Consider the following 27,805-nt stretch of genomic DNA (forward strand, 5'->3'; position numbering starts at 1 on the left):
ATGCTTCAAAATTGTAGTAATACTTCGATAAAAGTACTTACAAAATAGACTTGCATCAATCAAGTACAAAAACGAACACAGTTTATAAAAATAGAGTATTTAGAAAAAGCATTGAAAAAAATATACAACACAATTCATTTTTTTTTATTAGAAAGAGCAATTATTTTTGGAGCCATCGTTTAAGAAATCAATCTTCAAAAATACTCATTCATTAAGACACAACATAGTGCAACTTCAGTTTTCTCTAACGTGTCCAACACAGTTTTCAAAGTTCACCAAAAAATTAAACAGTATTTTCCATATTACAATTTTATATTTTAAAGCTCAAAAAAAAAAAAAATATTAGTAAAAAGTAGAAGTACCTCCAGCCTCACTTTATGATACGCATAACGCAATTCGGGGGTGGATCTAGGACAGTCGTCGCGCAGTGTACGCGTACTCGACTCGTTCACTATTCACTGAGATATTAATATCGTTGGAATGTTCTTTTCAGTTTTATGACGAGATCGAAGTCGATGGACAGTGAACGCGTCGAGTACCCGATACCGTCCTTAGTTTACTTGTTACGCGAGCAATGGGGCGGACGTAGAGAATTGTTTAAAGGAGACAGATTTCTTCGTTTCAGACTCGGAGGAGACGACGAGTGGCGGTGGCTCGCAGTCACCGACTCACATTCGCATCAACTTCGAGCGATGCTTTCGCAAGGAATACAGCGCGTCGTCCCTGCAGGGGAAAACGTCGTCGTCGACGGCGGCCGCAGCGGCGTCCATGGACGACTCGCAGCAGTACTCCGACTCCGAGTCGGAGCAGAAGGTGTCGAAAGACAATTTGAGCAGTGCCATATTTAATCTGGTCGCCGGTGAGTCGGAGATCAGTCAGAGCGACTTCGAAGGATCGTTCAAGGTCGAGAACGAGAGAACGGAGGGCTCGGTGCGGGACTACTGCGTGAAAGAGGGCGACGTGTACCGGTGCACCGTATGCCATCGTACCTACACACACATCAGTAATTTCTGCCGGCACTACGTCACCTCACACAAGCCTAACGTCAAGTACTATCCTTGTCCGGTTTGTTTCAAGGAATTCACGCGGAAAGACAACATGGTCGCCCACGTGAAGATCATACATAGCCTTAAGCCGCATATGAGTCTTAGCAGCAGTGGCAGCAGTAGTATGGGACAACAGCGGTAGACCGCTGCCGGCGCGTCTTCTCTTCTCAGGCTACGTTCCTCGCCTCTTTCCCGCTCTGTCACGTGAAGGAAACGTTGAATGGATACGAAGGAAAGGAAACAGGAAAAGACGAACGAAGTACTCTCTTTGCTCCTACGTCGCGCGGGGGGTCGCGAACAGTCAGGCGATCGCGTCGTGCAATTGTCGACAATTGTTGAACAAAAATCGTTGATCGATTTCTCCCTGGCAAGTGGCGGGGAACGTTGCGCTAGAAAGAGGCTAAACACTACGAGAAGCTCAAACGAGACGCGAGAGCGTACGTGTCAATGGCTTTCCGGGGTAAACCCATGGCTGTAAAAATGAAAAATCGTCATGTTTCGAACGAACCAAGAGAGAACCAGCTAGCATAGGAGTTGATCTTAGGGACAGAATTGTGGGGGATGGATCAGGGATGAGCCATAGGCAGATTCAGTGTCTAAGATAGTAGCTAATTATATACAGGTTGAACCATGTAAGTTGCTTGTTTCTGCCATTTTTATTCGTGGACTGATACTTTTGTACCTTAGGGAACGTGGTTCCGGAAGGTCCTCTGACCCATTGGGCAGCCTTTTAACTTTGGTTATCGTTTTAAATATATAGACAAATGGAGTACAAGTCATGGACTTGCACGGTCAATTCGTACTTTTGGCTTTAGCTTTAAAACTCAATATACAGGTTGTTCAGTCACCCCTGGGAAAAATTTTAATGGGAGATTCTGGAGGCCAAAAGAAAACGAAAATCAAGAATATAAATTTCTTGAGGCTTCGTTAAAAAGTTATTAAAAAATTTCAAATCATTCTGGAAAAATTATTTGCAGCCGCGGGGGCCAATCACAATCATTTTTTGTTATTATACATACTCCCGAAATCCTGCGTATTTTCGAGAAAAAAATTCAGTACTGGCGGAACTTCAAACGTTAATAACTTTTTAACGAAGCCTTCATCGACAAATTGGTATTCTTGATTTTCGTCCTATTTTGGCCTCTAGAATCGCTCATATAAATTTTAAAGCTGAACACTCTGTATACAGGTCCAGATGGACTCTTTTATGAAAAGAGAATTTTATTTAGTAGATAAATGTATACGTACTAAGTACGTATAGAGGCATAAGTGAATAAGGGAACATAATTAAGCATCTGTTGTACGAACTCAATCACACGTACTCTGTGTCCCATAGACACATTAATCAGAATCTTCATAGAGTCCAGAGGGCTCTAAAAGAAAGAATTGTTAAATAGTTAGTGTCTTTCATTCTTATTAAAGAGTAACTCTTCTTGTTAGAGAGTAACAAATTTCATATAGTTTTATCAACATTGTTTTTACTCATCACTTTTATTCTACTTCTAATTAAAAGTAATAAAAGATAGCAAACAATATTAGATTCTTCATCTGCAATGAGATTTTTTAAATACTGTTAGATAAAAGATTCGTATCCACTTGTGTGTATTGATTAAGTGAACAATGCACAGTGAGTTTGAATTTTAAAGATAGGAATTTTATCCAATGGAATGTTTGGAAGAGACACGTTAAAATTTAATATCGCTTTGAAGGACCTTTGGAACCATGTGATCCACTGTAAAATAACATTGACGATCGACGATCGTGTGGTTCACCCGGTATACTCATTCCTTAGCATATTCGAGGCGAACGTTTGACAGATGACAAACGCGTAACGAGAAATTACGTCTATTAACGTTATTCCGGTGACTAAGGGGGAACTCAATCGCGGCCAAGTGCCGGTTGCAGCTCAAAACCGTTTCTCCTGTTTCGCTGGGATGGTCCTTACCGTCGTTAAGAGGAGGCCGTGAATTTTAAATAAACCTACGTAAATGATATTAAAGGTAGCAGCTAATATCAAATTTAGATTAGTCGAAGTCAAATCTAGAACACACAGTACCTCTTATTGTTCGCGGATCGGTCGTTCTCAATTTTAATTAATGAATAATTGTCCACGTTTCCCGGATGCTCGTTTTCTCTTTTTTCGTTCGGAAGTTGGCAGTTTCGGGGGGGCGAGACTGGCCGCCAAAGGGGTTACGTATCTCGGCCTGTTTCATAAGCTGGACCAGCTCCCTTTCTCGAGGAACAATTTTACGCGCGTAACACACAACGGGCATTAAGTTACAAACGAAACGAGCTTTACCGCGTGCCTTCCCGATCGCTGGGAAGTCGCGGATATATACAAACAAACAAACAAACAAACAAATATAACAAAAGAAAAGAAAAAAGAAAAAAATGGAAGAAAAAAGAGGCAAAATATGTGCATACAAAGAGTTTATATTATGATTGAACCGGTGTACTCGTTTAATCGTCTCAACGTAGTTCTGCGACGACGGGGGATCAGTTTAAATAGAATTTAATGAAAAATCGCAGAAAAATACGTGAGTCCAAATCAACAAAGAATTTACTATTCTGTGACTGTTATATTACGGGGAGAATCAAACGTGTCGCATGGTGGCGTGTTCAAGATGGCATACGTTTATAACGTAATAAACGGACAGAGGAAACAAAATGGAAAAAAAAATAATACAAAGCAGTGCATGCACACACATACACACACATACATACACGTACACGTACACGTACACACATACACGATATAAATAAGGGAACCACGTAGACTGAGTAAATGCAATATATATGTACGATGACCGTTCGCCATGTTGTTGAGCCGTTGAGCTGTTGTCAAGCTGTTGAGCCTGATTCGAAGTTATATAGTAGCGTAATAGGGAGCCAAGGTAGAGAAAAGAAGTCCGCGGGTTAGGGGCGGGGGTAGGAACGAAGGCGGAGGTTTTAAACGGGGGAAATAAACGGAACGGGACATGCAATTCTTGAAAGACTGCAGAGGGACGGTTTTAACGACACCAAATACAAGATAGTACTGACATTGGATAGACTGAAGGCACTTTAGTAGTAACTTAACGCCGTATCGTACTGTACCGTACTCGATTGAACAATAAGCGTGTTCACACGCTCGATCGGTGAAGCTTATATATAGTTTTGCTGCGTGTATAGTATATTTACATATTATACGAGTTGTTGATTTCTTTTTAATCGTTGACCCACGACGGAAAAGTAACTATGCGACCGTGGGTGGAAATCAGGCATTATTAAATTTGTTAACACGAATTCAACAATCAGTACTAATCGATACAATTATAGCTTTCTTTTTTTGTTTGTAAATAGCGAGCGCTGAATAACGTAAGACAAGGATGTGCATATCCAGGGTCGTAGAAATTGTTATTGTTAAAAGTTTGTCCTTGTCTTACTTGTCGCAGATTTTTCCATGAATCTGGATACGCAATTATTATTTTTTTTTTTTTTTGTCTTTTTTTCTCTCCAAAGCGAAACGAGAGAGTTGAGAAACGTTCTGTTAGATCAATGAAACTGTTCAAAAGGGATACGGCTACAGTGATGGTATATAGGCTTAGTCGTGAGAGACAGCACTAAAATACGATCGTAGCTTACTATATTTTGCACTTTTCACTTTGTCGAATCCTCTCTAGTCGAACACGTTCGTTCATAGACCGTTCGTTAGAATTTCTGAACGGCTTTGCATGAATCGCGAGAGGAAGCGAAACGATTTATATACAAATTTTTTCGTTAGTTGGGCATAGACATTAGACGACTAGAGGCTATATAATAATAATAATTATAAATATTATTACCGCTACTATTAATTAATTATTATCGTAACGGAGACCTTCGTTGTTATTTTAATACGTGGGATTAAATAAAATGGGAAATAAAGGAAATTAGAAGAGAGAAAGGGAGGGAGAGAAAGAGGAACAGAGAGAAAGAGAGAGAGTGAGAAAGTAAAGAGAGGACAGGGCACAGACCGTGATTTGTACGGCCATGTCCGATCGCCCACGATTTGACCAGTGTTGTTCGTTCGTTATTCAAGAGATATCTAGCGTTGCAAAGATAAAGAAAATTTTAGTTGTAAGGGAGTCAGGGACCGACGTTGTCAATCGACAGTCCCTGAACACGATTACGCGTACTTTTAGGCAGATAGAAAGGGGTTTTATTCGATTAGTTAGGCAGGCAGCAAAGATAGAAGAAGTAGGCGAAACAAAATAATTAACAAACAAAAAAAAAAAAAATACCGTATAGGGACGAGAAAGATACTAAAATTATAAGGATGTCTTTTTAGGTGTTTCTGATCATGGCGGACCGTGCCGCTGACTCGCTGATCAATGGTATACTCTCAGGTCAATTATTTTCAAAATTAAGAACTTTCATGGACCAAAGAGTGTGTGTGTCCGCCCGTGAAACGGGCGGATTATTTTCGGCGGGCGAGGAGATGTTTTTTAAACGAAACAAAAGGTGAAAAGCAGAAAATTTAAGGAGGCGGGTGGTGGTGGTCACAGGCCGGTCTTGGTGAAATCGTTGTGTTCAAGATGATGGGTTAACGTAAAAGCCCGTCCAAAGTGGAAACATTATGAGAGGGTGTAAACTGATAGTTGATATATAAATATAAAAAAAAAAAAAAGTGCAAAGAGGCAGCGGCTAAACAGCTTATATATCGATTTAAAGTAAAGATGAAACAAAATAATAATTAAAGTAATACACTCACGTTTGATAATCACTGAGAGGCTAAGACTAACTCAATTTTAGATGGCAGGCAAAGAAGAATGATTTCTTAGAAAGCGAGTAAAAAAGCGTGTTGATGTCGAGTGGAAAGTACAGCAGAAAAATAGAGCTCTCGGATCGCCTAAAGTAAATAAAAAAAAATAAATAAAAGAAACAATGAATGATGGATAACATAGACAAAACAGTAAACAATAAATTTTTTGCCAAATTGTAATGAAAATGATCCCGTTGAATTCTGTCGATACTTGGTTGACGATTAGTTTTTATCACAGGCCAGGGACAGACGGATTTCGAACGTCCTGTGTTCGATCGGAGGCCTTCCGTAGTAGCTCGTTTGGGGGAAATCCAATTTTATTCGTCCGTTAAAAAGAAAAATGTTAAACAAAAAAAAAAACGAAAACGAGTGTTAGTTTACCCTAGTCGACTTTTACGTGAGAAATCGCTCGGGAGATAACGAAACTCTTGTTTCCGATATTTGTTGACAAGCATGTTTGCCTTTTTTAAATTTTATTCATTGCATAATATATATAGTCCGTTGAACGTCTTTATCGTGTCGTGTGAGCGAAACAAGGAAGGGCGTGACAAATTTTAACTGATTGTTGAAGCGACCAAAGACAGTTGCAGAGTCATTTGGCAAACATTAAATTGAGAAATAAAAATAATGTTATCGATGACACGTGTGCGAGTTTAAGGTTGTACGCTTCACTTACATCGAATTCCTTACTTGGTATCTTAAGGCTCGTGATCAGGGTAAACTGATACCTAAACAAATTGTTGAAATTTAGCAGTTGATCTTTTTGAAGCTTGCTACGAAAATTTATCGTACAACATTCGCTCACGTTCGTTGCCTTTAAATGTTGTTAATCTTTAGAATTAAGGTTTGTATAAAAGGAAAATTCATGTTGCCAATCAGTAAAAAAAAACGTTAGTAGTGGTCTCGGGGTGGTGTTTATTGTGGACTAAGGACGGAACGATATGAGGTCCTTGTTGCTCGTACAAAATTAGTGTTCAAATTGTAAAAAGTGTTCATAGCGAGTAAAGTGGAAGAAGAAGACGTAAAAAAAAAAAAAATAAGTTGAAATGTTATGAGGAATTGTTTGTAGGTGGTGTGTACCTTGCGGTTTGCATTACGTGTCACGTGTTTCTTGGCGACGTCCAGGCAAAGGTTAATTTCAAAAGATAAAAATAAAAAGAAAAATCGTTTACGAAAGTTTGAAAGTCGAGTGCAACCATTTTGACGGAATCTGCACCTGTCTTTTCTATTTTAATTCTTAACTTCGTCAGATTGGATCTATTACGTTCCGAACGCAAGCGAATTTCTCACGCTAATCGAGGGTAGGTTCGCTGAGGTCTCGTCGATGAGTTTCGCGTTGAACATATTTTAATTAATTTATAAGTCTACGGACATTGCGGGTGGATACGGGGAATGAATACGAAAAAAAATAAAAACAAGAAAATTTTAAATAGAATATATTATATTTATGTGTGGCTCTTGCAATGGCGACGTCCAAGCGATTCTCGTCTTTTTATTCGTCCCCTTACGGGCGGGACCACCAGTCAATACCGATTATACTAAGTTTCCCACGTGTTAATCGGCATCGGCCGCTGTTGCAAGAGACCACCGCGAAAGAGGAACAGAGAGAGGTAAATTACGAGGCTTAAAAAGCAGACTGTACTATCGGATAGATTTTAATATATATATTAAATATAAATATATATATACATAAACATATATATATATATATTACAAAAAAAAAAAAAGAAAAGAATCATAGTTTATTATCGCAAATAAATTACACGCATATGTACACAGACACCTATACAGAGAGAGAGACACATATACAAAATGCGCGAACTGGTGTAAAAGATGGTACGTATATGTATATATACATACGTAAACACACATACGTATGTATATGTACATATACATTAATATTATTATTGCGATGATTATTATTATTATTGCGATTATTATTAATATTATTACGATTATTATTATCATTATTATTATTATTATATATTATATATATATAAACAAAAGTTATATCGAATATATTTTAGCGCTAGTTGATAATACCTATTAACGTCGTTGCAGTTTTTGAAATGATGCGTCAGAAAATGAGAGTTGAAAAAAGAAAAAACAAAAAAAAATATGAAAGAAATGGAGATACGTGGTTGACTTTTAACTTTATATATATACGTTGAATTAACGTACTTCAGTGGGATCCAATAATATGTAGCGGTGTAATCCCCGATTTGGTGCCTTTTTAAGCGACATAAATAATGACGATGAAAAATGAAAAAAAAAAAGAGAGAGAGAGAGAGAGAGAAAGAAAGAAAGATGATGAAGGGAAGTAATAAGTAAATTGTTATGAAGACCGCGATCGCAGGCGCGCGCGTGTATATCCCTTTTTTTAAAAAGGCGCGCCCGACGATCGCAATCTAGTGCCAAATAAGTGAGACCTTGTCGTAAAATGAGTGTAAAGACAAAAAAAAAAAAACAGAATAATAAGGTGAAATTTTATAGGGAACTTTTTAGAGAAGACGAGTCTTTTCTGACGCTGGGTAGACTTAGTATATTTTATATGCACTGATTGTTTGATTATGACTATCGATAATAAAAAGAACGGTGTTCAATAGATTATAATTGAAGGATTTTTAAGTCTCGCTGTACCGACATGTCTTACACACGCATTCACGTCTCCGTTTGTCGCGCGCGCGCGCTTTGCGAGATTCGTCGACAGCGATTTACCCTTAGACAAGATCGATCATCGACAATGAGACTCTTTATCGTACGGCTAGCGATCGAACGAACGTCGAAACGAATCTCGAAAAGTTGTTCGCCGTTTATTATATATCCTGCGTGAAAGATAACGACATCGAGAAACGTTCGCGAAATTTTTATCCGATTCGTTTTTTCCCCTGGCGACGAAACGATCGCGTGGAAAAATCGAGCGAGTTTCTTGTACGAAGCTTCATCCATCAACTGCAATAACACTATAGTAAATTCCATCATGTTACTTTTTGATTTCTCCGAAACATTTACCACTTTTTTGTTGCAACGTTTCGACGGTTTCCTCGCGTCGATTTTTTCTTTTCTTTTCGAAACTTTGCGTATTTACCGCGAATCTGATTTTTGTCGAACCAACGACGGAAGAAAGAAACACTGTGAATTGGATGCAGAAAAAAAGTGGTGGAAACGCGCGAATGAGTGTACCGAAACGACGGATGTTCCAGCGACCGTATATCGCTGAAAAGAGCGGGGGAAAAAAATAGAAGGAAAATCGCGTCTCGCGCTTTGTATCGAGAAATACAATAGTGGCTAATAAGTTTAGTGGCCTGGAACCGCCCTACCCCGAATGTATACACGCTTATCGAGGAAAGTAAGCGGACTAAATCGCATTGAATCGAAAGGTAATTACCACACAAAAACGATTAACAAAAGCACGGTATTGAACGTGCCCCGTAGAAACACCTTTTTATTTTACACAATTTTCGTTGCGTTTACTTGTCGTTTCCGTTATTATGCGTACACAATTGTCCGCACGTATGTGGAACGCGAGTGTCAATTCGTCGGAGACTCGTGCGACTCCTCGTTTCTCTCGAGGACATTGAATTACAAAAGCGAAATCACCATCCAAGTGCCATAAGTTACTACGAATCGAGAGACCCTTCACAGACGATCAATTTGCCACGAGTTCTGTGCAGCTATCGAATCGCGTTGACTACCAAACAAAAAAATTGTTAATCTCGCGTTGCGTTCCACAACCGTGTAACACCCACCTCCCCCAAAACCTCCGATCGTAGTGATTTCTCGATTTAGTCGGGTTCGATGAACAAAGAAAACAAAAATCGTATATCACGTAGCCGCCGTGCGTATCTCACGATTGGTCCGCGAACGAAAAACGTATATTACGAAACACGCCAAATTCGAGAATTCTCTGCACTCACCACGAAGCACCGTTACACTTAGCCAAAAATTACTTTTATTTAGTTTCGTTTTAGCGATTGTGGATGATGCGTCCCGTTGGTCGTCCGGCGACGATCACCCGCGGTGTACAACGGTCGCGAGCAATTATTTAAACGACTCTCATTAGCGAACGTGTTACTCGATTACTTGTAAAGTATCGCCGTGACCGACGGGAAACAGCGATCCACGGCGCCAACGGGACGATCTTTAGTTGTTAAGGTTACCCAGCCGCGGCCGGCTCGAGCAAAAGCGAACGCGGCGATCCAAAAAAAAAAAAAAAAAAAAATATCGAACGAATTTTGCGATCTCTGCGTTGTGATCTAATATGTTTTAAGCGCGAGAAAATGAAAAAAAAAAACGCTGTAACGCTTGGAACGTTGAACGCTGCTCGCGAAGGCCGGTCGCGACGGGAAGTAAGCGATTATTATTTTTTATGGACTTTTGTTTTGCATGTTGCGTACGCGTATTGTTGATTTATTATTTTTACTTGTCCGGACAATGAAGGAAAGTGAAACATTTGGAGAGCAACAAAAAGATAAATATATATATGTACATGGTTTGTTCGTTGCATTTAACTTTTTCATTTTTATAAGCCCGCCCGGCTGTTGAACTTGTTACAATCTCGTTTTATTTTATCGTGCGCGTGCGTTGTTCGTTCTGTCGTTGAGAGAAACGATTTTGACGATCCAAAAAAAATTAGATATCTTCGTTGCGTACGATCGTTGAGACGTATGTAAGTGTAGAGTCTGTCGTTTCTCGCATCGATTGAATTTAGTACAACGAAACGCGACAGGGGAATCTGTTGCACAGATTTGGTACACGACTGCAGCGACATTTGTCTTTCCTACGAAGTCGTTTAGGCGCTTCAACTTGGAAAGTTTCCAGTGTGTCTAGCAGCGTGTACCAAAATTACTCATGCCATAAGCTTGAAAACAAAGGATGAGTTCGTCTTTCGTTGCAGTGGTCATTTGATTTGATTAAGTTGATACACGGTTCGTTACGAATTTTCAGCGTGGAATCGATGGAGCCCTTGGAATCTGTCTATCGATGTATGTTTACGTGTGCCTTTTTCTTGTAGATAGACCACTTGTGCTATGATCCTACTAGTAAACTACACTTAAACGAAACGTAAGAACGGCACACTTTGTCGCGCAACTTATTAAAAAAAAAAAAAATATGGTACGATTATACTTTGTTTTATTTTTGTTTTATCAACGTTACTTTTTATTTTCGTTGACACCCCGAATCCATTTATCCTCATTGTTCCTCAATTAAGTAGATAGTAACTTATGTTTTACGCTACAATTCTTATTTACAGGTATCATTGAAATTTTGTTTCTGTTCACACTTTTGTTTGCACGCCGTTAAAGTATGCAGTACGAATATACTGGGCGAACCGTATAACTTCTCCATCTTTATTACTCGCCGTGAAATCGAAAGTGAATATTAAAAAAAAAAAAATAATAAAGCTGGACAAGTTATACATTCGAACAGTATCGATAAATATTTATATATAAATTACAATTAGCAGTTGCATGTAACGCACATAGCCGTATTGTAGAAAAAAAAAATAAGAAACAATTGCCAAAGTATTTTTTGATTATATTAATTGTCGTAACGTCGTAGCATTAAATCATAGTTTGTCACGATACTGACTGAAATCTTTTCGCAGACTTCTCATCGGGGAGTACGAAATCGGATGGAGAGACGTGGAAAGAGAAGACACGAAACCTCGGGACAGGATCCTCGGGGAGTCAAGCGAGCACGGAAACATCGAGCGCGAGATCGACCGCGACAACATCATTGACCACGACGACGAGCTCTACGTCCACCGCGGCCTCGAACTCCGCCACGAACACGACCACGGCGCCGTCGAGAAGCTCGTCGGCGTCGCCCGCCACTGGCAGAAACAACGCCCAGAACAGCGGCAGCAGCACCCCGACGACGAACTCGTCCACCAGCGGCCACCAGATCGGCACGATGTCCGCACCTCCGGGTCGCCAGGTGCCCAAGAGGCGCATGAGACGTCGCGCTACCTCCCACTCGCAGGATCCCGCCGAGCAGCTGACCGAGATGTCCGTGCGCGGGCTGAATCTCTTTCGCTACGCCTCGATCTCCGAGGGCGTCTACCAATGCACCGAGTGCGCGAAGCTCGACATACAGAAAACGTTCAAGAACAAGTACAGCTTCCAGCGGCACGCTTTCCTGTACCACGAGGGCCACCAGAGAAAGGTGTTCCCGTGCCCAGTGTGCGGCAAAGAGTTCTCCAGGCCCGACAAGATGAAGAACCACATGAAGACCGTGCACGACTGCTTCATGCCCAAGGATTGCGTCGTGCCCTTTGGCTTTTTTCTCTCGCCTTAGCGGGCGGTGCGAGGGCGAGGTGGGGTGGCGATCGGTCCAGCACGAAGAACGACCACGACGCCGGACGACCAAGACGGACGAACGGAAACCGCCGCGACCAGCGGCACCCAAAGGAACGCGAGGACCTCGACGGCGAGGACGACGTTGAAACACTCGTCCGCGACGAAGATCGTGTCCGTGTTCAGGCGGGGCCGCGTCTAGGGGGCGATCGAAACCAAGTTTCGTGCTACTCCTCGCGGTGTCCCCCCAAGTCCCAGTTGTCCGCGAAACGTGGCGCGTCACGGAGGATACGCGGAAACGAAACAGTCTGCCCCCCCCGTTCCGAATGTGCAAACACCGTGTGTCGCGTGGACCAATCGCATGGCCCCATCTCACCCCCGCGATGATCGATCCCCCAAGTCTTAATCGAGTTAGTCGTTATGAGGAGCCCGACGGGTTGTCGCTCGAGAAGAAGAGCCCCCCGGAGACGCGTGGCGACCGGGTGGAGGAGATCAACGCGACGGATCGATCGCGAAGAATAACAGGGGCCCGTAGACGCGACGAGTTATACTGCACGAACTGAGAACGAATTTATGTGCACTGCACAGATTCACGAACACTGTCAGTGGATTAGTTTTTTTCGTAACCCTTTATAGTACCAACTGTGGGGTGATTGAGGATAGTATTGAGTTGCTTTTACAGAAATAATAGTTCCTTTTTTTAATATCAATTTAATAATATCGATTTCTATATTGATTATAATAGATACTGTGCCAAATCGAAGCAGTGTTTAATGATCTAATTAATGGCAATAAATGTAATCAAATTTCTTAGTTATACTCTGTTAATTTCGTTAGTAACAGTATGCATAATCTCTGCATGATTCAATGATTCTTAATTCGTCGATAAATTTTTAATTTGTGTTGCTTTTGACATATTTACTATAATTGTGATCAAGAACTGTGGGCCTGAAAGGGATTAAAAATTCTCTAAACTCTGTCATTGGTAGAAGTTTAAGAGGTCCCATAATAGCGCGTAGGCACCATAGGACTGGGAACGCTTTGAGCGGAACGGATGCGCGCAACGTCAGCCGCCATCATGCGTTAGTGGCTGGCGTGGATCGCGGCAATAAACAAGTGCATTTTCTGCTCGTTTATCTTGTGAGTAGCGTGCTTGAGAAGAGGACAGATTCGCTGTCAGTGTTCGTGCGCATGTAATGGCATGGAAAATTTTGTTCGAAGCGTGCCGTGAGTGCCCCCCTGTGTTGTAACGACAATTTACAAACGGTCGCGTCAATCATTGTTTTACAATTTGCTGTGTGACAGATCGTTGCGTCTACGGCCCCTACGAAGGATGTTTGTCCTCGAACGTGGCTACTCGAGCGATGTGCCCCTCTATGTACATTAGTATTATATGATCCTTGAACCGTGCAATAGCGCGCAATGCTTGTGAGCCGATCGACGTTCCGGTTGTTCTCCCTCGCTCGTGCGTTCGGCGCGTTTTAACGCGCGCGGCGGCGTAAGTGACGCGTAAAGTGAAATTTGGCTCGCGAGTCGACGAACATTTTAAAATTTCACCGAGAAACAGCCCTCTCGACGTTTCTCGAGCTTACGTGCACGCGTGCCCGTGTATTTAAACCATTGTTTCACAGCGCCGACAAATTCGTCGTGTCGGGCTCCCGCTATCTTATTCCCCTCCTCCCCCACTTCTTACCTCCCCCACCCCCTCCCCGCGTAACAAATGAATTGTTTAATGGACGCAGTATTTTACGCGGGCGTAGTCTGCATTAATTCCAATTTTTTCTCGTTATCTTTTGAGAATCGAAATTTAACGACATCGGCGAACAAAGAAGAAAATTATTCTTAGAATACTAACGAGCTTTCTCGTGCCTTTATCGATGTTTTTCTGTTTTTTTTTTCCTTTTTTTTTTGTAAGGATAGCTTGGTATATATACATACGTATCACGGGCAAGAAGTGTATAAAAATTGTGCAAAAAGAAAAAAAGAAATTTTACATTAACGGTTTAGCGATGATACAGAGTAACGTAAGCAATACGAACAATGGGACTGACAAAATGATGTTAGTACGAGTAATTCATTCTTTCTTCTAGATCGTACCGTGATGATAGCTTTAAAAGTGCGTCGATGCTTTAACGTACAAGGTTTTTCGATTTTTTTTTCTTTCGTTCGTTTCTTTTTCTTTTTTTTTTTCAAATGAAATTTCAATTTTGGCAGGCAATATGTGAAACGTTGGTTAGAAATATGTTCCCTCTTCTTCTCGGTTATTTTAAAACTGCACCTTTCGTAGTCCCTTCGACGTCTGCGTAGAACTCTGCATAGTCACAGTCGAGATACTTCCATTTTCTTTTACCGTTAGAGCGAGATCGCGTTCTTAGAAAGATGCGTATATTCATCTCCGCCTACGACACGTGTCATTCGCTTGTAGGTTAAAAAACAAAAAAAATAGTAACGTTCTTCCAATTCCTCGAACGGATCCGAAAATACCGTGGAAGGCAAAGTAATTAAGTGAACCCCTTAATAATGAACGTGCAGAGTTTCGTAGTCAGGATTTTCTCTTTTTTTTTTTTTTTTTAATTTTTTTTAATTGTTTTTGTAAGCCATACAGATTTGATTCCAATGGTGCGTAGCGAAGCGTATTAGTAAAATGTTAAAAAGAAGAAAAAAAAAGAAAGAAGAAGAAAATGTATATTTATCACAGAGTTTATAACAGTTCGCTACGAGCACAGGAGACTCGTAGAGTTCGATAGATAGCGCCTCCGATAGAGAGAAAGAGAAGGAACACGAATTATACTGCATAGCAGCCTCGGTATATGTACAGGTTCTCTGGGAAAGTGTATTATAGTTATTACCAATTATTAATTATTACTATTATCATTATCAATTTACCATTACTTGCACTACTATTAATGCAGCAAACAATATTATTTTTATTATCACCGTTACAATTATTGCTATTAATATTATTGTTTGATAAGAATTATTAACTTTTAGCTATGGACAAGCACCGATAAAATTGGTTATTATTACTAGGTATATAAGTTATATGCACACGCAAGCACGGACACGTTATAGAGAAAGTTATATGTATACAAACATAATATACAGGGTGTTGCATTTTAATACTGTCGTACAATTATATCCAGAACCACAAGTTATTCAATGAAACGATTTGGCGTTGTGTGAACTATACCAGCTAACAATTGGCATACAATTGTGTTTAAAGCAATGAATACTATAAAACAGTGCGTAGGATAGAAAGTCATACTCGGAATAAGATAACTTTTGTCTGAAATATTTCGTTGAGTAATCGGTAGTTTGGCAGATATTAGTACGAAGATATTAAAATGGGAGATCCTGTGTACTTAAAATGGGCCTCGGTTAGTTCGGGTCTAGACCGTTTGTTTTTTCTCTTCGATTTATTATTATTATTATTATATTATTATATTATATTATATTATATTATATTATATTACGATATACTTTTTCGTTCGTTCGTTCGGTTAAAAATCTGAGAAAAAAAAATCTGTTATTTGATGATACGCTATTAACACGTTTTCTTTTCTTTTTTTCCGGTGTTGGGACACCGCAGAGTAGACGTAGCAAGGTCGAATTACGTAAATTTTTTCCGAGAATCACGCTGAATAGAATTAACGCAAACGAAGCTTACGATTCGTTCGTAGGGATATAACGAGTTACTTATCGCTCCTCCGTGTCCGTTTGACAATACGAAAAAGCAACGTAGTCGCGCGAGAATTGAGATGTTTACGGTTCGTCGCGCCCCGTACCTCTTTGTTGTTATTACTCCTTCGACAGAAAAGTCTGGTTCTCATCTGGGCGCTTCGAAACGAATAAACGCAGCAATTTTGTACAATAATTAGCAATAACGAGCGCGCCGTTGAGTACTTCCAGGAAAAGTTGTATAAAGGGAGCGCGAACATTCCGTCCCGAGTGGGAGAGGGGCGTATTCGCCAAAAAATTCGACGCCATCTTTGTAACATTTTTGACCAAGCAACGTGTGTAAAAATTGTCATCAACAAACGAGCACTCACTTTGAGTTATTCCTGAAAATTGATTATGCAGGTATTGTTGGAAGGAAGAAAGATCAGTCTTAGGGTAAGAAGAACATAATTCATGATTCCTTCGAAGACTGATCCTCGTTTCTCCCTGCAGTACGCGCAGACGCGTCTCAGTCACGTTGAGAACAGTTTCCCACTTAGGCCACGCCCCCGCGGGACAGACGCTCGCGCTCCCAACTATACATGTCGGTGACATCGAACAGTTTTGCGAGCTCTGATATTACACGGATCTTTTCCATCCATGCTGCCTGCCCCACAGTTCTACGAATTTACTAGAAGTATTTGCTCGTCGAGCCTCCCGACGCAAAACGCCCGAAACCCAAATCATCCCCCGCCCCTTTTCTCCCGATATCCGAGCTGCAAGAGAGCATTCGAACGAATACCGAACGGAAAGGAGTATTTTGGTCTTCCGACGTCGGTGTTATAACGGCGTGATAGCATGTGAAAATGAGCGTGGATGTGTACGTGCGATATATATGTATGTCAGAATGATGGTTGGTCGCGAGAGAGCTATTTAAAAGAATATATATAAAGAGATATATTACGTGAGAGGGAATAATGTGCACCCGCGTGAGAAAGGAACCGACACTCCCCCCTTCCCCCCTGCGCAGAAATTTATATATTTTCATGCCTTTTTTCTACGTCCAGTCGGATCGTCGATACGTCGTAGAACGGATTATACTTTGATATTAAGCGCGCGTGAACGCATTCGGGTATACATATCGTACAATTAGGCTTTAACCGATCCGGGTATATGTGTTACGTATCGTGACTACGAATTTGCGTATATGCGATGGATACAAAAAAAAGAAAAAAAAAAAAAAAACAACGGGCATCATATGCAATTCCGCTTGATTTCGTTTAACGAGAGGGAATTCTATTTTGAAAAAAAAAAGACAGAATCCGTCTATCGCGTGCGTTACGAGGCCTCTGGGTGTGTTGATCGCGAGCCTCTAAAAAAATTTTCCACTTCCATGCGACGTGTGCAAAAGCAATTCAGGACGGTCGTGTCGCTCTTCTTTTTTTTTTTTCTCCACTTTTCCATGCACTGTGACTACCTTACTTCTTACGTTTTAGTTTTATACCACTACTGTAAGAGTTCTATTATTATTATACCTATTACTATTGTCATCGTCAAATAACGTTTATTTTATTTTTTAATTTTAATTGTATCATCGGGTAATTAGTTAGCGCGGTAAGGTGCGTTAGGCTTTAAAATGAAAACCACAGCAACGCGTTTAGGGAACGAGACGTGAGGATAGCCAGACGAATGCAAACAAACGGTTATTATATTTATAATGCAGATATTTTATTTGAGCGTTAAAATGCTACAGCTTGCGACACAACGCGGCGCCTACTATGTTTCCACTTTTGCTCGGCCAACGTGGCGGATGTTTCATGTATCGCGTCGTTCCGACGAATCGACTTGTATTTATGTAAGATGGTTGACCGCTGCAAATTTTATTCGTGTTGGGTAGCTGAACAAGCGGGCGAATTTCGCGAATCATTCGAAGCTGAGTTGAGGTGACGACGCTCTTTGTTTTTTTTTTCTCTCGTCTGTCGTCGGAACGCCGCGAAATATTAGAATTTAGTTTAATCGATTTCGAAAATTGTTGAAAAAGGTTTCGCTACTCGTTTCACTGTCGGTAAAAAAAATTTGTATTGGATAAGCAATCGCGTAAACACATTCTCTGCAATCTTTGTCAACTCTGGAAAAAGGCGAAAACGCAGTATGGCGTCCCGAGTAAATACGAGAATTTACGTTCGATTTAATAAAAATTAATGCAAGCGAGTTTTAGCAAATTTACGATCACCGTTATATGTATATAAATATATGCAAATATTTATATGTGTGTATTATATACAAATATTTATATGTGTGTATATATATACAAATATTTATATATGTATAAATATGCAAATATTTATATATGTATAAATATACAAATATTTATATATGTGTATATATATATATATGTTTATATATTTAGTAGCGATACGTACGAGTACTGGCACTTTTATTAAGCACGGAAACATCATGGAGACGTCGCGCAGCGCTCTGTTTCGGTATAGGCGAGAAACGCGGTACATAGAACAATTACGCTGACGCATAAACGTTAACAAAGGGAAGCATTCTTTGCAGGACATCGAGACACGAACGTTCGACACAGTAATTTTACGTTTTGCAATAGATAATGAAAATTGCGAGAACTGTTAAGAAATATAGACGTTGCGAATACAGAAAATCTATTATATATTATATATAAAATACTATATTATGTTATATTATATTGTACCGTCCATCCTATCTGGGGGATGGAGGCGCGTTAGTTATATATCATATAACAGTAACAATAAAGGAAGCAAAGCTGCACGTTTCGCACATTGATCGTCGGTCGTCGGCTGTACATTTGTTTTCAATGTACGTACGTATGTACCTATAATTAATTGGTGTCTGGTGGCGATTAAGAGCGATAACAGTTTGATAACTATTATTATTTTTATTTGTTTTTACCTAATTGTAGTTTCTTTGTAACTCTTTGTGATATACATTGCAATAGTCTATCCGACCGTTTATTTGTTGTATCGATTGGCGCAAACCTTCATTAAAGCAAGACAAAGAAACGCACATCTTTTTAGAGACTCTCTGTAACGGCAGTCTTCTGGCCCCCGCTTTTAATAATAAATAACGGCGCTCGCGCGCGCCATGTTTCACGCTGGCCAAATAGATGTGTAATAATTGAACTTTGATCAAAATAAAATTTCAACGGTATTCAAGAATTTAATAACGCGATAAAGATAGCTTTTAATTCGATTCGCGAAGTACTTGTATATCAAGTCTGGGAACGCTCGAATTCTTTCATTTTTCAGGAACAGAATTTGCAAATTCCTTGTTCACCTAATTCAACAGAAAGATGTTTCCCATTTCCACGATGCGTTCGCTACCACCATTCAATTGGATAATTGGAAATGGGCAATATTTTATTTGATCAATTGTAACACTTATCTTTTATTGATTATTCGAAATTTATAACTAAATAATAATTTTGCCCATCTCTGACCACAGACTATGTTACGTTAATATCATGAAAAGAATTCATACACCATCTTAAGAATTCTCTTGCAACTATGCAACTTATGTATATAACATAATTTACAAGTGATTACAGATAAGCATATTAAATATGTTCAGCTTGTGTAGAGCAACGCGTGGTAGCGAACGTGTTAAACTCTGTTTAACATGGATTATTGCTTAATACAACAAAAATGTGAAGTTTCACCAAGCACTTTGTTCGCTATTTTATCCAATTTATTTTGGAGCTTTACAGAAACAACATATGATATTAATCTGCAATACAATGAAATCTAATGTAGAGAGAAATGTACAGAATGGTAAAAATGTTGCAATAAAAGCTTGTGGCAGAAAGTTGTAAGAATAATATATGTGTGAAGGAAATACTTACATAATAAAGTGTACAATTATAGTTATCTCTGATATCTATATTTACCAATTTAAAATCAACAGTGAGAATGAAACTTTTAAGGTCATTTTAAAAGGTATTAATATTTAAAGTTTCATTCCAAACTGTTAATCTTCGGTTAGAAAATATAAATATCAGCAAATACTATAATTGTATATAAAAAAAAAAGATTACAACAAAATATTCCTAATAGAAATAAGAACAGAGCCACCAATAAAAATATAAGTGTTTCGTTTTTACTGTTTGTTAAATATCGTATACCTACCATTGTAATTAATTCACATATAGCGTAAGGATTTATTGTTCACAATTTTCTCAAGTATTACCTTCTACTAATGATGTATTTATTTTCATTTATGTTATAAAATTTAATTTTTTTTCTATAACACCTTTTACCCTTTTCTCTCACAGGATTGTTATTCATTCTGATCATTGATACCAGAAATCAATACTTGTTAACAAAAATTCATCCAAAAAGGAGTAAAAAATCCTTCATAACATTTGCAATTCCAAGCTTTGTTACCGAGATACAAGCTTTGATACCGAGACACGAAAAACTTTCAATTGCTCGTATTTTAATAACGATGCCTCGAACTGCGAAATGAAAAAGGACATTTTTATTCCCATATTACCACAAATTAATTTTGTTTCTGAAAAAGGTTAAAAATAGATAGTCATTGAAATCGAATCAAGATGCTTGATGAGACTTCACGTTTTATGAATGTGCAAAAATTCTGTATGCAGAGCCTCGATTGTCGCAAGGTGTCATTCGTGCATCCCCGTTGTTTATGGCTCATGAGTAGTCTTCAACTTTGTTGCTAACAATGGCGACCACTGCTTGCCATAATCGAGGTTCTAACCTCTGGTGAATCGTCGACTTCTTTATCCAGCTCCAACTAATCTCTAGACTGTCTGATAACTAACAATCCTGTACCTGTTCTCTTTCCATGTCTAACCCAGACCAGCTGCCCAGTCTTCCGACCGACATCACGTTCGAGATTTGCACCTCGTCGTCGCCGCCACCGTCGTCGACGACGGCGACAAGAACCGGCGAGGACAATTTCAGCGAGGGGAACGGGAGCACGTTCATCAAGTCCGAGAGGGTCGTAAGCGGAATGCATTTTCTCACCGACCGGGAGGAGGATCGGGGCGAACTGTTGCTGCCCAAGTCGGAGTCCGGGGACGCCGAGCCGGAGGTCAGGAAACAGGTTGGTTGGTCTGCTGCTTTTGATACTGCTTCGGCAGGCAGTGCACCACCTGTGCCTGGCTTCGTTCGGTGGACGAGCACGAGGAAGAGGCGCGGTTTGCCGCGTCCTCGCGGACATTGCACCAACAGAATCGGACAGACCATGAGAAGACCGCTACGGAGGCCCGTACCACCGCGGATTTGATAGGGTGCTTTCCATTCTCGTGCAACCGAGGGCATTAGGGAATTTGTTAGAGCATTTATAGCGACGATTAGAGTTTCGATTGTTGCGCTAGTCGGGGACTGTTGGGCCCCTAACGAGGGCATGTCACGATTTGGACGAATAGGGGTCTTTGGATGAAACTGGTCTTAAAATGTAGGGATCGATTTCTATACTTGTTTAGCTGGGAGGCCCAATCGACTTTGGGCCTGACCTGGGCAAATTTAATTTGTTATCTTGCTTGTATTTCAAATTGGGCCAAAAGAAATAGTTCAGAATCTTTGTACAATTTCTCAATTTCTCTGCTTCTTTGGCTGTGAGGCCCAATCAACTCTGAGCCAAACTTGGGTATATTTCATTTGTGATCTTTGCTTGTATTTCAAACTGACCAATAGCAATACTTCAGAATCTTTGTAACGATTTCTCTGCTTCTTTGGCTGTAAGGCCCATTTGGCTCTGGGATGACCAGGGCAAATTTCATTTGTGATCTTTGCTTGTATTTCAAACTGGCCACAAGAAATGGTTCAGAATCTTTGTAACGATTTCCTTGCTTCCTTGGCTATGAGGCCCAATCAACTTTAGGCTTGATTTGGGTAAATTTCATTTGTGATCTTTGCTTGTATTTCAAACTGGCCAAAAGAAATAGTTGAGAATCTTTGTAACGATTTCTCTGCTTCTTTGGCTATGAGGCCCAATCAACTTTAGGCTTGATCTAGGCAAGTTTCATTTGCAATCTTTGCTTGTATTTCAAACTGGCCAAAAGAAATAATTCAGAATCTTTGTAACGATTTCACTGCTCCTCTTGGCTGTGAGGCCCAATTAACTCTGAGCCAAACCTGGGAAAATTTCATTTGTAATCTTTACTTGTATTTCAAACTGGCCAAAAGAAATAGTTCAGAATCTTTGTAACCATTTCCTTGCTTCCTTGGCTGTGAGGCCCAATCAACTCTGGGCCTGACCAGGGTAAATTTCATTTGTGATTTTTGCTTGTATTTCAAACTGGCCAAAAGAATCTTTGTAACTATTTGTTTAAGGCAATACTCTTACCACAAAGAAATGATTCAAAAGTCTGCAAACATAAGTTGTAAACCAGGCCCAGAATTCATTATCAGAACACAATTTTGATCTAAACACAATTACGAAAATCTGAATGCTATCCTAATACTACAAAATAATATGTTATTTGGAATGTTACCTTAGAAGTGCCCAGGTCTACTTTTGTGCCTGATATATCATGATTTCACACACCTCTACTGTTCTATAATCTTTTCTGTAATCACGTTTGCTAAGTCTGTTCATCTGACTGGACATTTGCAAACGTGTACATCATACAAAGATTGATACTTTGTGTTCTGTTTGCATTCATGAACCTCTACATTTTAAGCCAAATTTCACCACAGAAAGTCTCGACCAAATCATGACCCCATCTTTACTAAGCAAAACATTTAAGTTGTTCAATAGTGTTTTTGTTACGTTAATCAATGCAGATGGTATTTTTTAATCCGTTGATACAACAGTTTTTGTTTTGTTAAGTATTCACCATGGAAGAATGAATGTTTCAGTTAAATAATACAATATTTATCGACATGATCCACCAATACGGATAACAATCTGAGATAGCGAGTGCAACGTTTTTATTAATCAACATGAAAGAACGAACGGTGTTCCGATCAGGCAATATTTCACTAAATTTACTCGCACAATTCTGGGGACACCGCGTGAAATAAAAAATGGAACGCCTTATCGAGATTTTCTTTTCGTTTGAACGACGCAGACGCGTACGTAGATTCGATCATTTGCATATAGGAAATTATTAGTAAACGTACGGACGACCAATAAGAAAGGCATTGATCGCCTACCAACGAAAATAACGTCGTCCAATAGAGTGTGTAGTAGTGAAAATCATTATAGTGAAAATTGGTGTTAGAAAATTAGTTGTGCTGTGTGGAACTCACTTAGTCCAAGTTTTAGCCGAAAATTATTAAATTCTTACGTACGAATTGTACGTAACATTCGTCGACGAATTTGTTCCCAATGGAACAATACAAAGAAAAAAAAAAATTAATAATAATAAAGCGTGTGAGTCATCAAACTTCTCGTTACAGGCGTTGTATACTTATGCAAAATAAAATGTTTGTAACACTTGTTTACTTAGCGTATAACAAAGTTAGTGCGACCCTTTCGCTCACGACTTTTTTATTTAAAATTTGTTAGCGTTGAAAGGCTGGTAGAAACCTTTTTAAGTAAAACAATTGTTCCGTAGAAATAACAAACGCAACTAGAATTGTTTAATATTAATGGCTGTATGGGACGTGTCGCTGTACCTACAAACGTGGTCTCCAATTGTACTCTTTTCGAACTGATTTCAACAAGAATAGAGCACTCGAAACATTGTATCATTTCTGTGATTCGAAGTTCTCAAAGCCTTGTTACCAGAGGTGCGCAGAAGATCCTGCGCATCCCTGATAGAGAGCGTCATCCTTAAAAACGGATGATGCAGCGGCAGACACGGACCATTGGCAATGAACTAGAGATATCTCGTGCTGTTTTGTAACCAGCCGAATGGAAAGCACCCGGCGTGAACGGTACGGTTGTAAAAGTAGTCCTCTGCGTCCTTAATGCGCGTCTCTTATCTCGTTTGCCCTTCGTATCTCCTTTATTAGTCCGCGCGTGTATACTTCTCAGGCCGGGTTCGTCGAACCGGACTTTCTCCGCGGATGATCTCGTTATTCGTCTCGTTTATCTCGGTTGACACCTTTTCTGTCGGTGCATCCGTTCGTCCGTTCCGCCGCGCCACCGAGAAATACATAAATATATTCCTCGCGCGTCGCATTAGCGAATTCGAGGACGTACAGAGAATGCGCGCTTGGCAACACGATGGCCAGCGTGAAACGTTTGTACCGTTGCGTCGCGGTTGAAACGCCTTAGATCCGTGCATCGACGTCGTAAACGATTCTGGTTGTAACCCCCGCAGCTAAATTGTCCAACGAGCGAGACAAAAAAAAAAATACTAATAAAAAAGGGTCGAGAAGTCGTACGTGGGGCGAGAAACGATGATCAAACGAAAGAAAGGGAGAGAAAGTGAGAGAGAGAGAGGGAGAGAGAAAAAACCAAATAAACGTTGTTTTACAAGCTGCTGGAATACCTCATTCAAAACGACGGTTCCGTAGTCTGCAAGTGGTGCGGCGAGGTCCTACCGTCTCGAACCCGTTGGTACAGGCACAAGTACAAAGTCCACGTCTCCACCCAGGTCACCCAACCGGCGCCGCTCTTCAAGTGCCACAGCTGTAACGCTTACTTCAAGTCCCGTAAGGGTTACATCGGTCACCTGAGCTCGCGGCATTCCGACAACGAGAACGACGAGAACAGGGAAGAGGCGGCCAACAAGAAGGCCCGGAAGACCTCTGACGTAAGTCTTACCCTCTAACGCCGCGATCATTCCCCTGCTTTACCCGTACCCACGGTCAAACCTCGTACGCCACAGTCTATAACACTTAAATCGACTTACAAACTTGAAATTTGTCCAATGTCCAGGGTGCATCGAAAGCTGCGAACCGTAGCTTCAACAACGAAAGAAGTTCATCCAAACGTTGTATTTCAAGTTGTGCTAGCCTCGGAGCTCCCACAGAGTCATTCAGGGAAAATGCTCCGGGGCAACCTCGAGCATTAATATGAGCTACCAATGACCTATTTGACCTTGTTCCCGAGTTATGGCCATTTCTGTACCGCAGTAATGCGCAGCTACTTACCTTTAGAGGAAGCGCTAGTCTCGGAATGGTCATCTTGGAACCGTCGCAAGAATGCATCCTGCTATAGAGTCTCGCAATATTTTAAAAGCTCCTAGCATTTGTCAACGACTGTCTGACTGAATAAGTAATTCGACCGGTTCAAGGAATCTGAATGTTTTATTTGCAATAGAGAGGAAATCGTTTATTCGAGAAGCGTCTAATAACTCTGTTGAAATATGGCGATGCACAATATCAAGTGGGGCGATAGTTCGTTCAATTCATTGCTCAAGAAATTTGCATGGGATTGACTCGTCAATTTGTTCCTAAATTAAAAAATAGATCGTAGATCTTCCTGAATGGTACAAAGATAGTTATGACTCTTCGCAAGGGAACAAAGTCAAATAGGATACATACTTATATGAACTTTTTTCGTTGTTGGAAAGCCCATAGTCTTGTCCAGTGGTTTACGCAGAACTTATTTCTAAAAGGGATTCACGTAGAATTTTTTTTTTTTAAAAAACGTACAACTCAAGTATATTCATATATATTTTATTTATTCTTAATTCGTACAACTTTAATTTAATAGCGTGGAATATTTTTAGCATTTTCGACGATGTAGTTGACCCTGTCTAGGAAGAGCCCAGCTAACGAAGCGCGTAAAATTTGTAGAAGGGCTTTCGTTGCTCCCGGACCCTCCCGTTCGCCTCCTTGCGCGTCATTTGTAATCGTTCCCGATCGTTCACGGTCGAAAAAGTAAGGGCGAAAATGTGAAACGTGCCCCCACAGATCGGTAAAGGGCCAGACTGGGAGCAACAGAGGGAGAAGGAAGAGAAGCTGGTGGCAGACATTATCGATCGGGTGAAGAGAGAGTGCGAGGCTCAGGGTGAGACGGTCACGAGACGAGGCTACTCCAGGCGGTCTACCGTGATGAACAGCTAAGAGCGCGCCCTCGCTGAAGGGATGAAGGGAAACTTGGTGCCATATCATCGTCGTACGATGCTTACCTCGTGATTCGGCTCCGAAGAACGTTGGTCGGGCGCGCGCGAAGCCGATGCCTGCCGACATTCGATCTCCCATCGTCTTTCGACCGATTGCGAGCAGCACTACGATAATAAAAAAAAAAAAAATGTAGTTAAGGGATTCGCGAGTTTAGGGAAGTCTAAGATCAAACTAGGATTAATTTGAACTTAATTTTGAAATCGGCGTTCTATGCTCAATCGTTCGTGAAGGGAACTCTGGTGGATCGGTCTATGGCCGCGACAATCGAACGCGCCCACAGTTGAATTATATTTATCGAGACGTCGGATTGTCGCGTTCACGACCGTTTTCATTTTTTTTCTTTTTTTTTTACGACGTTGGTCATTCAACGCGTCGAGCGTTAACTTGAAATTATTATAGAGACTTAATTTTTAATCAACGAACGCCTAAATCTGAAAACTGAAAACTGATTATTATTTTATGATAGTCCTAATGGAATTAATTGTATTTAGAAACGTGGATTTTTTATTGTAAACGTTTTGAAGAAATACGCAAGTTCAAAGTGGCCGCCATGACGCTCGACGGGTTGAAAGCTACGGCGCATGCGTACTGCTATCGTGACTCGCGTAACGCGGAGTAACGAAGTCGGCAGGATAATCTTCGATCGCCGAAACGAGGGTTTAAAAAGAAAAAAAAAGAAACTGTCGAGATGTAATGCACGCGCGGCTACGTATATTTTTTTCGCATCCTAATCGGCCGCGCGGCGATACACACGGTGTAAAACGTATTTGTCGATAGAATTGCGCGCGATCCACGAACTATATTAATACGGGCCTGGGAGTTTGCGTCCATGGCTGCAGTCTCACGCAGACGCGGCGAGAACGTTTCTTGTTCTCCTCGTCGAAATTTTCGATCGTTGGTTGATATCGTTCCTTTGATCTCTGTAGGTTCCGCGGATCTCGGTCGCGGTTAAACGCTAACGAATGAGCGAAAGTGTTTAGTGGTCGGTGTAAAAAAGATAAACGGTATTTTTTCTCGTCGGATTGCTACGGCGAGACGGTTGCTGCTTCGCTCGACCCTAGCTTCGTAATGTCGTGGCAACGTGGACTAAATGCTTCAAGGAATTTTTCGTGGAGTAACAGGAACTCGGTAGTAACTTCTTTATCGTTATCGTAGAAGTTCTTGGGTCCAGAGAAAGAATCGATTTGATTGGTTGAGGTTAGTCCCGCGAGGAGTCCCTGCATTTGGTATACGTACCGCGTGATTAGTAACAAGATTGTGGCGTAAACGATAGCTTATCAAATTAGTACCCAAGGTTACTTTCTCTCTGGCCCAAACTCTAGATTTTGAGATTGCATTTATCACAGAAACGATTCATAAATCTGTGCATGCATTTTTATGAAATTTGTCCCACCATTTTGCTATTGCTGGATGACCAACACGATTATACAAACTCCACTCAATCGCATCACAAAGATTACAGACTTATCTTCATCCTAACATTCTAATCATGATTTCTAATCCTTACTCATCATGAACCTTGCATCCTTCTTGAGTTATACTGACCCTTGACCATCGTCCCTACCTCTATCTCCAGCAATAGTATATAAAAGCTTACAATATTGAAGAATGATCAGAAAGAATCTAATACTTAGTCAACCTAACACAAGTTGTATGAGTTTCTTAAGAAAAAGTGTTGTCAATTCTACTGGAATTCAACACTATCTCTTTTCAAGAATTCTATCAATCCTTACCTTTGTACATATAATTGGTACCCTGTGCAATCAACATACTTGTCTATTGGCTTGCATTGCGAATTATATTTTACCTGTAGAATCTATAAAATGTGAAAGCAAGCTGGTAAAACCCATGCTCGCATTAAGCAATCAGGAGTACTAAATTAGCTCTGACAATGTTGGGAAGATTTCTATTATTGCGTCGAAATGCGCACAGATTTATGAATTGACGGAATTTGTTCTTCCTAGTATGTAAATAGAAAGTAAGAAC

At 40.4% G+C, this 27,805-nt stretch overlaps 1 protein-coding gene across 7 annotated transcripts in view; it reads left to right on the plus strand.

The window, feature by feature from the left end:
• LOC122398311 (protein tramtrack, alpha isoform) overlaps nt 1-26,610 on the plus strand; it is a 60,013-nt gene extending 33,403 nt beyond the window's left edge. For 5 of the 7 annotated variants that reach the window (XM_043398040.1, XM_043398039.1, XM_043398042.1 and 2 more), the window contains exon 5: nt 11,438-18,040. In XM_043398040.1, coding sequence (XP_043253975.1) covers nt 11,438-12,129 — 692 coding nt within the window. In that variant the 3' untranslated portion in view covers nt 12,130-18,040. Of the gene's footprint in view, nt 1-625; nt 1,968-11,437; nt 18,041-26,596 lie in introns of those variants that run through there. The other 2 variants (XR_006259179.1, XM_043398045.1) reach the window with 2 other exon arrangements.
• The last annotated feature ends 1,195 nt before the right edge of the window (nt 26,611-27,805 follow it).

The sequence above is a fragment of the Colletes gigas genome, unplaced genomic scaffold (genome assembly GCF_013123115.1).
Source record: "Colletes gigas isolate AHSC1104 unplaced genomic scaffold, ASM1312311v1 Colletes_gigas_Sc00011, whole genome shotgun sequence".
Classification (NCBI taxonomy): Eukaryota; Metazoa; Arthropoda; class Insecta; order Hymenoptera; family Colletidae; genus Colletes; species Colletes gigas.